Source organism: Carica papaya, chromosome 8 (assembly GCF_054855325.1).
Source record: "Carica papaya isolate Zhongbai chromosome 8, ASM5485532v1, whole genome shotgun sequence".
NCBI lineage: Eukaryota > Viridiplantae > Streptophyta > Magnoliopsida > Brassicales > Caricaceae > Carica > Carica papaya.
This window is the reverse complement of record NC_142316.1, coordinates 29,086,508-29,103,118: the sequence shown is the minus strand read 5'-3', so window position 1 is coordinate 29,103,118 and position 16,611 is coordinate 29,086,508. Positions and strand designations below refer to the sequence as shown.

Genomic DNA, 16,611 nt, shown 5'->3' with positions numbered 1-16,611 from the left:
TATAATTAATCACTGCCAACTCTATTAATATATTTAACAGATATTATTAACTTAAATCCATCAAATCACTACCAAATAAATAATCCAGTCGTAATGTTTAGGCATCATTAACTAGTTCATAATAATACATACGTATACATGTGTGAGAATAAACATTAACCATAATAATTTATAGTCAAACAGAGAAATCCGCGGAGAAGTGAGTTCAGTATATAATAATTCTAAAAGAATTAAAACTAACTGAAATGATGCAGGGCAATATAGCGATATATATGTATAATAATAGGCTGCTGCTTGGCGGCATACATCGTTCTTATCGATACGTGTTCTTAACAAACAAAGAATTAAAAGCGTTCCAAATTATTGGAACTAAACAATGCATCACTCTTCTTGAAAAATAAAAAAGCTAGTCAAACACTAGGGGTTCTTCATTTTTATCCTTAATTTCCTGGCTATCTGTGCTGCTTTGGGATGAATCTCCCTCTTGCTACCATCACTCTGTTCTACCTCCACCCAGTTTATAACCTTGAGAATCAGAGACTGAGGAACTTTCTTCACATCCTCATCTCCCACACCTTTTGCTTTCTTCATCCCTTTTTCTAATCCCTTCTCTATGAACGCCATAAACCACTTTCCTGCTTCTCTTTCGATCTGCTTACCCAGTTTGATTGCGTTGCTTAAACTGCACCCAGAATAAACTGGTTTCTTATTTTCATCATTCTCAGCAACAGTTTCAAGGGAAAGTTTCCCCAGTGGAGTGGTTGTGGTGGTGGTGGTGGTGGATGATGCTCTTCTCTCCTTCGTACTTGACCTTAGCAACTTCCCAAAACTTGGCTTCTGCTCACTTTTCTCGGGAAAGGACGCCATGGATTTGTACAATGCTGATCGACCTTTGGAGGAGGATTTGGATTCAGAGCCGTTGTTGTGAATAACTTCATTTAAGATTGAGGAGTGTTCTTCTTCGGATAACTGTTTATGTTCTGCTTTTGGGTTCCTTGTCATTTCAGTAGCTGCTTGAACAGACGCCATGCCGCTCACTGTTTGCATAATTTGGTGATGAAATTCCAAGAACTGCTCAAAACATGGTGCTGGTGAATCAGCTTTTGCCGATTTGCTCAAGTTAGCAAATGCCCTGCCACAAAAAGAATAATCTCTCAATTAATGCTACTGCCATCCAAAGATTGAATAACTAGATAAATAAAAATGATGAAGTGATCGGAGAGGTTTATGTACTTGAGGGAGCGGACTAAAGATTCAGTAGCTGAGGCATCTCTTAGCGCTTGAAGAGCAATTTTTTGAGCTGTTTCTCTCTGTTGCACGGCTTCCTGTTGAAGCAGAGAAAGTTATCAGAAAGGTTGATAATGAGAATTGGTTAAAAGAACCGGATTGGGCTCCTTGAATATGTATGTACCTTGCCCAGCATGCCAAGTCTTCCTGGTAAATGCATTGGCAGGCTGGTAGAATCATCAAAAGCAGGATTACCAGTCTGTGATTGCGGCTGCAAAGTCACACTTGAAGCAGAGGAGCTGTGTGGAGCTCCTCCATCCACATTGAGTGGAGCTACAATAGCTCTTGAATTTCGTGAACTCGGTTGTGGAGTTGGACTTGTCTTTTCCTGTAACAAGAAACAAAAATCCTCCATCAAAAATCGAAAGTTCAAGTGATTTCAGCTAAAACAAGATATGGTCTTGGATTTAAGCCCCAGAAATTGCAACCAAATTGATCAATGATGCTTAAAAACATTAACTTGAGCAAATCTTTCTGCTTATCTCTAAATGCAGAAACAGAGGTGGCTTATTTAGATTAAAAACTGGCAAAGAAGCACAATGTACCTACAGCGGAGTTGAAGGGACTAGAAGCCATCCTTGGTTCTCGTTCGCAGACGCTTTTGCTCCTTGGAAATTTGGAAGATGAAGGAGCAACACAGCTCTTCCTAAGCAAAGCAGGACTCTCTCCCTTCGTCTCCACCATTTTAGCCAAAAGCCCCCCACCAAAAGAACACCTAACGCCCATACCTCCTCCATTCCCATCCTTAGCCGTTAATCGTCTTATCATGGGCGACATTGTTTTGGAACAACTAGGCCTTTCTTTCATAGGTGTGCACTGATCAAAATCCAAAGGCACAGGCTTTAAAACCAACGGAGAAGAAACACCATCACCGCCATTTTGACCCCAAGATCCTCGCCTGGGTTTTGAATTGGGTTCTTGCTCAATCTTCTCTCCCTTTTTTCTAAGACCCATTAACGGCTCTGGCGTGCCCACTAATGGATGCCGCCCCGGAAGTGGCTTTGCCCCTTTGATGACAGGAACAGGAGACCCCGGCTCCAATCTGTCTACGTAGATGAATTGGCCTAGCTGCATTTTGTTGCTGAGAACGACATCGTCTTGATCAGAAGGTAAACTGACATATATAGAATGGGAAGAATCTGAGACCTTGATGTAAAATCCGTGCTTAGGCCAGAGGTTCTTCTCGTCAAGATCCGCGGGTACGATATCCGTCACCTGTAAGAGGGAACTCCGGTGCTCGCTCGTCGGCTTGAGTCCCGTGTTCATTCCGTTGAGGAGCTTCAACAAAATCCCAGGAGCCAATGCTGCCATTTTCTAATCAGGCACAAGAATCTAGTTCACGCAATACACAAGGAAATCAAGAAAGACCGGAAGAATTCAAGCAAAGAACGAAACAGAGGAATCTTCAGGGGAAAAGAGATAGAAGAAGAAGAAGAAGAAGAAGAAGAAGGATTCAAGGGAAGAAAACTGAGGGAATCAAGAGTTATAGCAGAAGAAGGTTTGATTGAATTCTACGATGTGTTACAGGGCCGTTGTAGAGGACAGAAGAGATGATTTGATAGCAACGGTAAGGTTAATTTTTAAAAAATTTTAGATTTTTAGAACGTTATGCCAACGGTCGATTGTTGGGGCGTCAGCGTCGTAATAATTTTGAATTGTGAACAGAAACGAATATTACTAGTGAATAGCCCTGGTAGGTAGGTCGTGTGGCTTTTGGTGTGCTTGGGCTTTAAATTTAGATAGCCTGCATTAAAGTGACGTCGTATTTAGAGCTGAAGGTCGTGTACTTGCTGTAAAATGCTGGGCTTCGGAACGGGCTCAATAGGTTATTATTTAGAAGAGTATGAAATTTGGTTTAAAATATATGAATTTCATATATATACATTAATTAAATGTATATATTATTATATAATAAATTAGTATAATTAAATGTATATATTATTCATGGTAAATGAATTGTTATTTGTCAACTGACCCTTCAAATCATTATCATCACTTAAAAAATTTGAATAAAAATATAATATTATTTGAATTTAAATTGATAATGATATAAGATATAAAAAACGTAATATTTATTTTCTTTCGAAGAAAATTGAGTTAGTGTTTGAATTTATTAGACAGGGAAAGAAAACTAACTATCCTAAGAAAGCCAAAGCCATGGTGTGAACGAGGAATCGGACGCGGCGGCTGCTTTTGAAGTTTGAATCGTGATTAAGACGTGAGAGGACGTATCCATGGCAATGGAAATGTCTGATTTAATGTATACTAAACTGTATAATAATAAATAAAAGTCAGACAATTAACCTTAAAATATTTGATTAATTTATAAGTTATGGTTTTTTTTTCCTTTGAATTTCTTAAAAACATAATAATTATTGTAAAAACATGGTTAAGGTTATAAATATGTATTTTAATTGAAAGACTGTATTTGTATTATTATTTTAATAAAATATATACATTCAGTTCAGGCAAAAATATTATATATATGGTCAAAAAGGATATATATATATATATATTAATTTTTCTTATAAACATTTGTAGAGTATGTTTTTTCAATTAAGCCATAGATCTTATTCTTCTAGACATTTTGTTGAAAGTGACCTTAAGAGTATACAAATTTTCAAAATCTAATAAACTCTGAACAAATCATTATTTTAACATAATATAATTGATGAATTTATATATTAACAGAAACTAATTTTCTTTTAGAAGTAAAAGAGTTAAATTACTATATTTAATGCCATTTATTTTTCTATTTAAATGTAAATTAATAAATAATAAATTCTTGTATTAGAGTAAATATGTAACGGCTCCAGAAATTTAAAAAAAAAAACACATATAATAATCTGAGTGCGGAAGCGAAATAAAAAATTAAGATTAACATCCCTTACACAATAACTTAAAAGTACTAAACAATATCACATAATAAGTTCTCTAAAAGAAATATGAGAAATGAGAAAAATAAAGGAAACTATAAAACATCTAACATCTACTCGCTGTCTTCTTGTGGATCAGGCTCGGGAACCAGGTCCTCCTAATCTGAAATAGTTAAATAAGGAATAAGGTATACTAGTCTAGTAAGAACATCACACTATATCACCGTCATAGAAGTAAATGTTGGTAAAAAACCAAAAACAACCAATGGAGCACAAATTTTAAAGCAATACATTTATTTAAAATAAAACTATTTACCTTTTTTTTTACCCTTGGAGAACCTGTGAAAACAACCTATAAAGACAATAACATCATACATATCATAATTTCATGTATAATCAGTAACATAAAACATATCATAATTCCGTATTCATTAACAATAACTAATTATTATCGTTTCTCGTTTTCACCAACCTACTAATATCCATGGAGATCCATAGGGGTATCCCCGCTACACGTGAACCATTCATCTTAACAGTCTTAATTCTAGGGCCGTCCCCATACCCCATCCGGTATGAGCGCTAAGATATTAAACCTCAATGCCCCGTCCGGTATGAGGGTGAAGCGGGCCCTCCTCCCCATACCCTGTTCGGCATGAGCGCCAAATGACTAAGTCTTCATATCCTGTCCGGTATGAGACGACGTTCACGGTAGGATTTTTTATGAAACCGGTCCGTCCACCATCCCCCAGGATATCTAGTGAGATTGTCACCTTATCCGTTTTTCTTTTTCTCCGTTACCAAGTTGAACATAATCACATAAATAATAAACATGCACTCAGTAATACAATCATATCTTAAATTCTAAAATCACACAATGGTCAAGTAAGACAGTAACACATGTATTTAAAACCATAAAATAGATAGACCAGATAGCATAATACATTTAAACTGTAAAATAAATCAAGCAGGAATCGACAGAGAATAATGTCCGGTTCGGATTCCATTAGCAACCATAATTAATTATGCATATCTATTTAATTTGTACAAAATACAGTATTATCATTTATTCAAGCTTCAATATATGATAGGAAATAGGGTGAGGGGTTCTTACTTGATTCGACGCCGAAAACTAGATTATTACTTCGCTTATGGACGGTCTCTGGGTTCCCTGAATTTTTTCTCGGGAACTGAAACGCGCTTACGGTATCTACACATGTCCCAAATAACCTAAAAATCAGAACCAGGGCTTACTCGGTCAATTTTGAAATTTCGGCATGGTGGCTCCGCCGTGGCGCCGCCGTCCATGACGGTGATCTACCTCGGGTTGGTTGTTTTCGGTCATTTTCGGCCGAAATCAGCCAAACTTGCATCGGTTCCTGTGAGAAAACACACTTAGGGCCCTCGGTGGGCCGAAAAATGTAGAAAACCGAAACTTATCGGCGGTGTGCCTCTCCGGTGCGGCGGATCCTCCGGTTCACGTTGTGATTGGGTGTTTTACTCCGGTTAACCTGTAGAGGAGGAAACGGTGATCACAACGGTGGAAAAATATATCAAACAGGAATCAGGAAGGGCTTCATTGGAGGTAAAAATTGAAATACCCCGCGGCGGCGCCGCTGAGCTTCGACGACATTTTCTGGCCAATTGGTCAGCTCTTTCACTCCAATTTGGCCATGAGTGGGTTTGGAATCAAATTCTAAGCAGAGGGTATAATTTTTTTACCTCGTTTGGCGGCCAGAAATTACTCCAGTGCGGCGGCGGGTGGCAGCGGTCCACTCCCCGGAGGCTGGGCTATCTTCTCCGGCAAGGGGCTCTGGCGGCTAGGGTTAGGGTTTGAGTGCGAATGAGGTTATTTATACCCATCTGCTTTTGATCTGGACCGTCAATCGCTTTTAATCTGAACCGTCCGATCGCGATTAAATAGAGAGTGAATCTGAGTTGTTCATCGCGATTCAATCTGGGCCGTCTGTGCGTGATTCAATCTGGGTCGTCCGTGCGTGCGGGAACGTATCTCAGCCTTTCGATTGCGCGCACGTGGATCGCTCACGTGGCTCCCCCCGCGTGGCCTCCCGCGTCAGCGTCTCTGCCACCTGGCGCGTCCTGATTGGTTGGGGCTGCTGACCGAGCAGCTAATGTGGCTTAATTTTTTTAAATTATATTTTGACTCCTGATTTCTGATTTTTCTTTCAAAAATACCTCAAGAACCTAAATTTTCACCCATTTTTTTCAAAATTGTTTTCAATTAAATCACTAACCATTTTTTTATCCCTTATTATTATTATTATTAAATTAAATTAAAATTAAATAAATCAAATTAAAATTACATAAATAATAATTATATTCATACAATAATAATTAATAAAAAAGAAAAAAAAAAGGTTGGGTGTTACAAAATAAGTTAATTTAATTGACTTGCCCTCTCAAACAAATATCTATTAAATTGAATATGTTCATTCAATACAGAAATTGTCATTCTCATATTATGTTATTAACATTCAATTACTGTTATTATTATACATTAATTAAACATTACTAAAATTTATTCAAATAGTTGCAAGAGTCTTTTTATTTTGTTCATATAAATTTATTTATTTTAGTAATTAAGTGGAACTTGCACACTAATAAATACAATACAAGTAATCTTGATTGGAGAAAATCACATAATTAATTTTTTTAAAGATAGCACAAATGAAATGCATAAATACTGACTCAAATCTATAATCTTGTAAATATCCGATTAAAGAATGTTTAATATAGATTTTTGTGTTTTTGTTCATTTAGCTTTGCTTTGAACTGACATTGGGGGAGACATTATAAATTTAGAATAAGTATGCATATATATATATATATATATATATATATTACTGAAGATGAATTAAAAAAAAATTACAACTAAAATAACTTGCTCGTGTCTTATATTACACAACATTCTCCATATGTGGAAGATACATGGAAATTAATTAAGTACAAAAAATTATTTTGTAAACATTGTGTACTGCTTGTAATTAATTATACAGAAAATCTTCATTGTCTGGCTAGCAAAATATAAGGTCTTCCAGCCTTTCCTGGACTCTTGATGTTGCAATACCAACTCGAGGACTGAAAGCCTGAAAAAATATAATATATATAAATATTTATAACATAATGCTTTATATTATGCTAAGAGTATATATATGGGATCAAGAAATTCAAGAATATATAGCCAACTTCCTTTGACAAACCATTAAAGTGCACGTGCACGCATGAAATTACCTGCATGCATGGGGCTAAAAACCAAAGCTCTCAATTGAAAAACTATATACAGAAAGTGTTAATTATAATAATCAAGAAAATTAGTAGTTACATATAATAGATTGATTAATATAAGAAATTAAATTACCTGGGAGTTGATTCCGTAGAAGGCCCGAGGTCCGAACTTATGGAGAGCAACACTGAGAACTTCAGCTCCTTCTTCTTGAAGAACTCGTAGAACTTCATGTAACATGAAGTTCTTGTTCAATTCACAAATCAAACTTACTTGTAAGGTGGATTCTCTAATTCTTATATTCAACTGGGGCAATCTCAAGTCTGCAGTTGAAGTCATTTCATGCCCTGCTGCCTTCATTTTCAGCAGTTCTTTCCTTTGCTCCTTGGCCTTTATTCTTTCCTTCAAATCGTTTATGTAGCAAGTCGCTTCAGCCACCAGCTCAGATGCAGTCAACTGTATTTACATACGTATACAGGCATGGATGCTGTTCACGTTAGTTTTTTTCTTGTAAGTAGAAGAAGAATAAGATGAGAAAGAAAGAGACAGTGACCGAGAGGTCAGATAGCGTTATAAACATAAACATATGTGTTATATATACGTACCTTGGTGGGATGAGGAGGAAGTACAGAAGCAAGCCTGGAGTAGAGATCTTTCATGCGCATTCTCCGATCTCTCTCTTGGCTATTTCGGAGGTCTCGAGATGAGTAACGACTCCCCATTAACGAATTTGGGAAAGAAACAATAAAACTTCTGCGATAAAATATTCAAATATCAGGAAATATACATAGAGTAAATTAAACGAAAGAAATTATATACCCAACATATACGTGTTTGTGTCTGTTTTCGTGACAACTAGTTCTATGTGTCTGTGTACAGCTTAATATACCCAATATACGAAAGTCGATGATGATGCGTGTCTGTACATATACGTGCGTATATGTGTGTGTGCGTATATATATATATATATACACGCACGCACACATACTACAGATAGAGTTCCTAAGTAACAACTAAGGCTACAACAACGGGACACTCGTGGGTTACCTACACAATGCAGTAAACTTGCATTAATTTACGTTAGACTGGCTCCGCCATGTTGGAATTCAAATAATTATTTAGTCATGAGATTGATAGGTCAAAGATTCAATTTTTTGAATGATGCTTTAAGACTTTCTTTAGTTTGGAGAGTTGAATGAGATTATATGTCCATGTACTGTTGAGTAGACAGCGAAAATATATGTATTATTGAGAATACGGTTTTTTTTTTGAGTCTAATCATAATAGAAAAATAGTTGGTGCAAATAATATTATTATTTTTAATTTACTAAAAATTAAGCACAGTCAATTATAAGAAGATTTTGTGACACTACTAGGCGATAGTTTTGAGAGTAATAATAACCTTCTTAATAAAATTGAAAATTTAATTTCATATAAAATATATTAAAAAAAAAAAAACGTTCGCTGAAGAGATCTATATATTACAAATTTTTTTCTTAAATTAATAAGAATCATGAAAGAAAAAAAAAAAAAAGAAAATAATTAATTAATCTAAGAAAGTAGGCAGTGAGTGCACCATGGCACAGGTCATATCTTCGAGAACACTATGACTATGATATGATTCTATGGCCTAACTTGATTTGATTTTTTTTATATATTTATCAGAAATTTTGGAGCTAATTTAGGTCTAAGTTGATGAAAAATTATTTTAAATTAATATTTCATATATATTCCTGTTGAAAGGACAACTTAATAAATCTTATATATTTGGATAAAAAGAATTTCATGTACTCATTGGATTGAATTTCTTTTTTATTGTACAAGTTTTTTTCACGTGGCTTTTAGCCCAACAAATAAAACATTGTTGTTATCCAGTCAAAGTCAATTTGAAAATGAAATATGTTTTTGTCAGTAATGAAAATTAGTTCACAACTTGATATTTTATTGATCTCTTATGTTTTCATAAATTGACTACTCCATTATATAGCTGTCAAATTTTCTCTTCCACAAGCAAAGACTAACCACTCAGAAATTGAGTGACAAAGTTGTAGCGCCTTTGTTTTTGCCTCAGCTTCATCTCTTTCTTCAATCTTAAGGTGTAAGCAATTAAGGACATCGTGCCATTGGACCAACCATTTTACAAGCTATAAACATGTATATATATATATATATATATATATATGTATGCTTTCTGTAAATTTCTTTTGAAGATTACTTCAATTAAATTTGTCTGAATCAAGGCTGCACTATAGAGAACAGTTGAAGAAGGATACAGAGGTGAGAGAATTGGAAAGAACCTTTTGGTTTCTGTGTTTTCTTGTTTTGGATTGAGGAAGTGAAAGCATGCTTCGGGTCAAGCAGGAAGAAGAGAGCAGAAGATCCAAGAAAAGATGGAGAAGAGAGTTCATCAGTAAAAAGCTTAGCCTCTTTGGAATGCTCTTTAAAATCAAGAACATAAAATGTTATGATTTTAAATTGGATTATGTTTTTCTTTTACTTATTAAGCGATTGTATTATCATTAATTTGAATATCTCACTTGATCAATGAAATATATGAAATTTTGAATATATTACTCCCATCATCTTTATTATCATCCCATTTAATTAACCTTTGATGAATCTTGGTTGTTTCGTCCCATGCATTTACGTCAGGTGATTGATATTTGAGAGCCATGCAAACAGAAATAAATAGTTTACGTGCATATTCACAATTTTTTTAAATTGATGCAGCTTGAAGATACAACTTACTTCCACACACATACATACATATATATATATATATATGATTAAGATCACGACCTGTAAATTAATAATGGTAAATTAAGACAAGCCATAAGAACCATTATAATATTATTTGAGAACATATGAGGTTGATTCGCCATATATCAGACGCATGCACTACAGCTTCCATAAACATATAGACGTATATTCAGATGAGCAAGATCTCCATTGAACTCAACACAGGAGGTCCAATAGCCTCTCTTCTATTCTTGATGTCTCCAAGCCGATTCGGGAGTTAATTGCCTGCAAAGTATTACTTTCATAATTTAATTTTCTCTGAAAATTTAATTAATCGCGTTTTGTTATATTATTAATAAAAAAATATAGAAAAAGAAAAAACAACAAAAATAAAAGACCAAAATATAAATTGTTTAAATAATTACGTTTTAAATATATATATACACATATGTGCAATGGGTAATAAATAAATATTTTGATAATCCATACTTTGATTTTATTTAAAACCTCAAATTAGTTTAGGTAAAAGAAAAAGAAAAATTTTTGGGAAAACCCCAAATTAAAATCCTAAATCTAATTTCTCCAAAAACTCAGCCTTCCAGATCAAACTCAAATAAAAGTCTTGTTTTAAATCAAAAACCATGAGGCCCCAGGGAGGACGGAACAGACCCAGCCCAGGCCACCCCATTCCCTTCACATAATCTTCTTGAAAAGTCACCGTTTTGGAGAAGTATTTTTTCTGAATCCTTTAAATTTATCCATTCTGCTTCGTCGACCGAGTGAGAGGGAGGGAAGGATTAGATAAAACAAGATGAACGTCCATACGTATATGTAATTAATAGGACGAATATTTAGTGTATACACACACACATGTTCTTCGACAAGCTAGCAATATATATATATATATATATACCTGGGAGTGTATGACATATATGGTTCTGTGTCCTACAATATTGTGGAGAGCAATATTTGAGACTTGAGCACCTTCTTCCTGGAGAATACTGATAACTTCATGTAACATGAACGTCTTGTTGGTTCCACTAATTATATTCACTTCCAGAGAACACTGATTCCGACTTGTTAACTTCACCACCGCTCTAATTTCCTCGCCCGTACGATCACCATTGCCTCCTCCTAATAACTTCAATACTTGATTCTTCTCGTCGTTTGCTGCTTTAATTCTTTCCTTCAATTGGTTTATGTAACTAGTTGCTTTACCTATCAATTCGTACACTGTCACCTACATATATATGTATATACCCATAAACATATATAAAATGTTATTAACACATGCATCGTGAAAATAATCCTACATATATATATATATATATATATATATAGAGAGAGAGAGAGAGAGAGAGAACCCTGGTGGGTTGAGGAGGAAGGAGAGAAACAAGGGTGCTGCAGAGTTCTCTCATTCGCAGTCTCCTATTTCTTTCTTGTATATTTCGATGTTGTCTAGACGAGCTTGCTCTCTCCATTGTTATCTTTTTCCTATCATTAACATATACACACTGACATGAGTTCTTATATTTACATATATATATATACGCACACATAAGTATCTAGTTTGAGTAACGGTATAGATTGTAAAGAAATCTGAAAGATGGACAGAGATAACGAAGAAAAAGAGAGAAAGAGAAGGAAATAAGATGGAGCAAAGATTACAAACCAGTAACTCAATACATTCAAATCTTTACGCAATTTGGCTTAATATATGTATATATACATATAGCAATATGAACATGACCGGAAGACAGTTGACTCTTTTTCCTTTCAAATGGACCGTTTACGTAATTTTTCTTGCAATTGGAAAGTCAATAAAGTTATAAGTTGAGTCATGAGGTGTATTCCTTATATGAGTAGTAGTAATCTTTGTTTATTTTTTAATAAGTTCTTAATCCATTATAATTAAGAAAATCTAATACTTTGCACTATAAACATTATAATTGACAAGCTCATAATATTAAAATTAGTTTCTTTCTATATATGCATATATATATATATATATATCATCTGCCGGGATTTCAGTATATACTATTATTGCATGATCAAAACCTGATTAATGCAGATTACCAAGTGTTTTGTTATTGATTGGAATTAAAAGCAGAAACAATTGTTTTCCTTAACATAAGATGTTGACATGAATATTCAGATACCACTCACCCTTGGTGACTGAGTGTTTGTTTTATTAGAGAAATATTTTAATTATTTAAGCATAAAACATTATTTTTAGTTAATTAATAATTTTCGTCTCATATTATTTGTAGGGACATAACTAAAGTAAATAAAATTTGTTTAAGCACTACAAGTAAACAACGTTGCTAAACAAAATAAGTCAACGATCCTGTATAAAAATACTACAGCTGTCGGGCATAATCAAGGATGAATGTGATGAAAATTACTAATCCCAACCTTTACATATAAAAAGAAGAAAAAAAAAAATATTTGAAATAAAAAATAATGAAAATTCATTTTAAAACATAATTTGTAAATCCCACAATAAAATTGTTTAAATTAATTTCTCAAACACCGTCCAAGGCCGACGCTTTGGAGCATTCAACGGAGACGGGCCCAATACATGTGGTGCCTCTACCACCACTTTTCATACTTATATCAAGTCAATTTAATGTTTTATTTCATCTTCAAATTTAATTTTTGAATTTTTTTTTTTTATCATTTTTTTTAGTACATATATAATCTTTAAAATAAAAAATAAAAAATAAAAAATAAAACCAATAAACACGTATTTTACTTGTTTGTTTCCTTCTTCCACAAGAAACTCTCATCAAATGCACTGCTTTTGATTTCATCCGTCAATACATACAGACAGACATGCACTGTTACTCGAGGAACTGCTGGATACACCTTAAGTCAACCCTCTTGATTGGTTATTTGATGTAATTTTGGGTATAAACCAAGGATGTCGGTTTTTACATAACATGCAACATGGAGACAATAAGTGCTTTCAACAGTGACCTTACATGCTCTATATACGTCCATATAATTTGTTTGGTCTCTATCTTCAAAAACACAGTTAAGATACGTTTCACAAAAGCAATCCATTTGCTCCAAATATATCCTTAAATATTAAATGAACGAAGAATAAGGGTGCATCATGAAGCTTCGAATTGAGAAGCTATTATCAGAAGTAAGGTCGTGGCTTTCCCACTATGAATGAATCTAGTAAAACGTTAAGTTGATCAAGTAGCAAAACTTTGAGGAATGTACAAAGAAACAACCTCTACGAGTCAGTCAACGGTATATACCCCAAAGGGTTTACAACAAACAGACAAACAAAAATTTAATGCTGTTTATTCTGGCGATACAATGGTGCAAGTGTAAAAGGGAAGATGTATCTAATAGCAGGTCTACGACACAAACTTACATATCAGATACAGACCAAAGATAAGCTTCCCTTTCGGTAGCCTGTTTTTGGTTCATCCTCAGGAACATCTTCTTCTCAAAACCTATACAAGAAGTAGGAAAAAAAAAAAAAAAAAAAAAAAAGGAAACTATCATTTCAATAGTGCCATTACATATTAGAAAAAGTTCTCCACATCTTTAGCTTTCTATTGAGAGGCATGATAATGTTCCTACGGTCAGTGATTCATACCCACTACATAGTGCGAAAAAGATGACCAGGGGCATAAGATAATTCCTTCACAACTGATGAAAAGTGTAAATAGTAAACGTCTAAACAGGAGTACAACAGAAAGGGACGAACCATTACTGCGGTCAACCCAATCCCAGTGTCTTCCTGGTCTTATCCCATATTGGTTTGGAGCTGCATCTAAGCCTCTTTTTATCCAGCTATGGCTTGGAATATCCTGTGGAATTATGAACCCTGACTCCTTCATCTTCTCATTATCCCCCAGTTCTGGAAGAACAGCATCAGTGTGCTTTTTCTGCAAAATGTTCAATAATATATGTTAGAAGTCCTAATCTCAACACTAAATCCACTGTTCACGTGTCCTAATTTGCAAAGTAATCAAGTGAATCAATTACCTTGACCAAATGTGCCATGGGATCACCCCATCTAACTCTCTCCTTCAGCATTTTGTCTAGTTCAGGGTCATCCCTGAAAACATCCGTTGAAACCATAAATGCCATGAACAGAAAATAAGCAACGATAATTAGAAGATACTAGGAAATGCAATCTCCTGAAAGACCAAACAATAATTATTTTTTTCTTAAAAAATATTTTTCTTAATTTAAAACTAAATAAGCCACTTTTCGTTTTTCCTAAGAAAAGCTTTTTTTAATTTGAAGGAAAGACTAGCTTATAACCATGCCTTTTTTATAGCCATGTCTTTCAATAAATCAAGCAAAATAATTTAATCATTATTCAGTATTACGATGCGTACTTGGTCTGAGCAAATGGTTTGTCCCTCTTAAGTTCTAGCTCTTGCAACCTAGCTTCAACTTCGCACTTTTGAACCAGGCCCTTTCCCCCTTCCAACTTCTTTTCCTGAGAGAAAAGACATTATATGTTATGTTGACTGAAAATTAACATTTTGAAGAAAAGGCTTTATTTCCATTTTTCAATTAATTTTCCAAATCTTTCTTATATAACATATTAGATGCTTTAGGAATGCAGAGACAAATCTTTTTAGGTCTCAATTGAAGGTCATTACTAACCACCAAAATTTCAATAACATCCTAAAAGGAGATACAAATAACGAAACTATAAACTCCAGATATTATAATCAAAGAATTTATACAAAATAACGAGTGAGATAAAATGTAATACCCGAGTCTAAAAATTTGGCTCTAAATTAATTTTTTTTTTAAAATTAAATTATTATATAAAAAAATATAAATCTTAAATTTGTAAATTTTTATTTAATACAAAATTAAGAAAAAAATAGGATAGATGATAAAATTGAAAATAATTTTTAAAAAAATAGATAAAAATTTGGGTTCAGAGGGTGTTTTTAAAAGAAAGATCAAAAACTGAATGTCAAAACCCAATTTAAAAAAAATGCACTACGTAGGACTGTCCAGTCAGCAGCCCCGACGAACCGGAGCGCGTTGCGTGACAAAGCATACTGATTCGGTGCCACGCGGGAGGCCACGCTAGCAATCCACGTGCCCGCGATCGGACGACCTGGATATGTTCCCGCGCGCGTGGACGGTTCGGATCCGTTCATTCCTTAGGCACGATCGGACAATTGCGTTTAAACGTGATGAACGGTGTAGATTCATTCCCTCTTTAAACGTGATGAACGGTCTATATTAAAGGAAGACGAGTATAAAAATCTCACTTCACACAGAACCTTAACCCTATCTGCTAGCCACCCGCAGGAGAAGAAGAATCAGTCGCCAGATAAGGCAGCCGCCCGCCGCTCGTTACTGCACCGGAGCCACCTACGACCGCCAAAAAATGTTGACCAAAGAAAAACGCTCAACCGCACAGGTGAGTTCGGGAGAGCCGCTGCACCAAAAAATTTCGCCGCCGGTATTTGAAGCATGTATTAATTTTTGAAGAAAAATTCAAGAAACTCGGGAACTGCCAGTAAGCACAGCTGAAAGTTTAGTATTTCAGACACCAATTTGGGTAAGAATCTCTCACCTTATACTTGTTATGGAATTAAAATCTAATTATAAATAATACAATATTTTACAAAATTTAGAAAACTTCAATAATTAATTACAGGTTACTAATGAAGTCAGAACTGGTTATTTATTACTGTTTGTCATGTTTTAACTGATTGTTTGATTTTACAGTTTTAAATGCATAATAGTACACCAGAATTGATAAGATGATTCAGTTGTGTTTCTTTGATACATGTATTGCTTGTCTTGCATGATTTAAAGTTAAATTGTGAAACTGAAAATTAAATTTAAATGAAAATTATTTAATTAAATGAATGAATGAATGGTAGCCTTACTGGATATCTTGAGAGACGGTGAACGGATCGGGGACATAAGGGACCCTATCATAAACATTTACCTCATACCGGACGGGGTATCGAAGATTGGTATTTTAGTGCTCATACCGGATGGGGTATGGGGACAGCCCATTTTACCCTCATACTGGACAGAGTATTGAGGGATGATATTTTTAGCGCTCATATCAAATGAGTTATGAGATGGCCTGTTAGTTAACAATATTGAATAACGGTTCATGCACAGTGGGGACATTTCTATAGACTCATATGGATACTAGTAGGCAGATAAAAATAGAAAGTTGTTATTCTTACTTACTTGAATATGTGATTATGATGTTGTTAAGCTATTGTCCTTATAGGTCAATTTTGAAAATCTCGTTATTGTAAGTATGCAATCAAAACATGTGCAAGATTATTACAGATAGTGTACGTACCCTTTATCACGTCTGGGTTAGCTTCTGCATCCTGCTGCATGAGGTTGTAAGTCCTAACCTGAATAGGAGGTCTGACCTGATTCTGATTCCTCAGGCACTCACTCGCGTAATACTGGGCACTCCCACATATGTGCCAAGTA

At 34.6% G+C, this 16,611-nt stretch overlaps 3 protein-coding genes across 4 annotated transcripts; all 3 read right to left on the bottom strand.

The window, feature by feature from the left end:
• Positions 1 to 246: 246 nt before the first annotated feature.
• On the bottom strand, positions 247 to 2,867 carry LOC110813088 (dicer-like protein (DUF936)). Its single transcript, XM_022040097.2, has 4 exons — positions 1,837 to 2,867; positions 1,412 to 1,615; positions 1,234 to 1,325; positions 247 to 1,132 (listed from the first exon to the last, which is right to left on the bottom strand). Exons 1-4 carry the CDS (start codon positions 2,596 to 2,598, stop codon positions 418 to 420), a joined length of 1,773 nt encoding a protein of 590 aa, XP_021895789.1. The 5' UTR covers positions 2,599 to 2,867; the 3' UTR covers positions 247 to 417.
• Positions 2,868 to 7,049: 4,182 nt separating this feature from the next.
• On the bottom strand, positions 7,050 to 8,433 carry LOC148252786 (transcription factor bHLH167-like). The gene is made up of 4 exons (XM_088209485.1): positions 8,294 to 8,433; positions 8,010 to 8,157; positions 7,540 to 7,860; positions 7,050 to 7,267 (listed from the first exon to the last, which is right to left on the bottom strand). Exons 2-4 carry the CDS (start codon positions 8,124 to 8,126, stop codon positions 7,196 to 7,198), a joined length of 510 nt encoding a protein of 169 aa, XP_088065611.1. The 5' UTR covers positions 8,127 to 8,157; positions 8,294 to 8,433; the 3' UTR covers positions 7,050 to 7,195.
• A 4,736-nt stretch (positions 8,434 to 13,169) lies between these two features.
• Positions 13,170 to 14,377, bottom strand: LOC148252785 (pre-mRNA-splicing factor cwf26-like). Of its 2 annotated transcripts, XM_088209668.1 has the most exons (3): positions 14,152 to 14,377; positions 13,871 to 14,051; positions 13,170 to 13,613 (listed from the first exon to the last, which is right to left on the bottom strand). In XM_088209668.1, exons 1-3 carry the CDS (start codon positions 14,254 to 14,256, stop codon positions 13,528 to 13,530), a joined length of 372 nt encoding a protein of 123 aa, XP_088065794.1. In that variant the 5' UTR covers positions 14,257 to 14,377; the 3' UTR covers positions 13,170 to 13,527. The 2 variants fall into 2 exon arrangements, with proteins under 2 accessions (XP_088065794.1, XP_088065793.1); XM_088209667.1 differs by lacking the exon at positions 13,170 to 13,613 and having other exon boundaries at positions 13,686 to 14,051.
• Positions 14,378 to 16,611: the final 2,234 nt, after the last annotated feature.

Coding starts and splice junctions, on each gene's coding strand:
- LOC110813088 (XM_022040097.2), bottom strand. CDS start 2,598: ATGGCAGCATTGGCTCCTGGGATTTTGTTGAAGCTCCTCAACGGAATG. Junction 1,326..1,411: donor GACTTGGCATGCTGGGCAAG/GTACATACATAT, acceptor CTGCTTCAACAG/GAAGCCGTGCAACAGAGAGA. Junction 1,133..1,233: donor TCTTTAGTCCGCTCCCTCAA/GTACATAAACCT, acceptor TTTTTGTGGCAG/GGCATTTGCTAACTTGAGCA.
- LOC148252786 (XM_088209485.1), bottom strand. CDS start 8,126: ATGGGGAGTCGTTACTCATCTCGAGACCTCCGAAATAGCCAAGAGAGA. Junction 7,861..8,009: donor TTCCTCCTCATCCCACCAAG/GTACGTATATAT, acceptor ATGTAAATACAG/TTGACTGCATCTGAGCTGGT. Junction 7,268..7,539: donor TCTACGGAATCAACTCCCAG/GTAATTTAATTT, acceptor ATATTTTTTCAG/GCTTTCAGTCCTCGAGTTGG.
- LOC148252785 (XM_088209667.1), bottom strand. CDS start 14,256: ATGGCATTTATGGTTTCAACGGATGTTTTCAGGGATGACCCTGAACTA. Junction 14,052..14,151: donor CCATGGCACATTTGGTCAAG/GTAATTGATTCA, acceptor AACATTTTGCAG/AAAAAGCACACTGATGCTGT.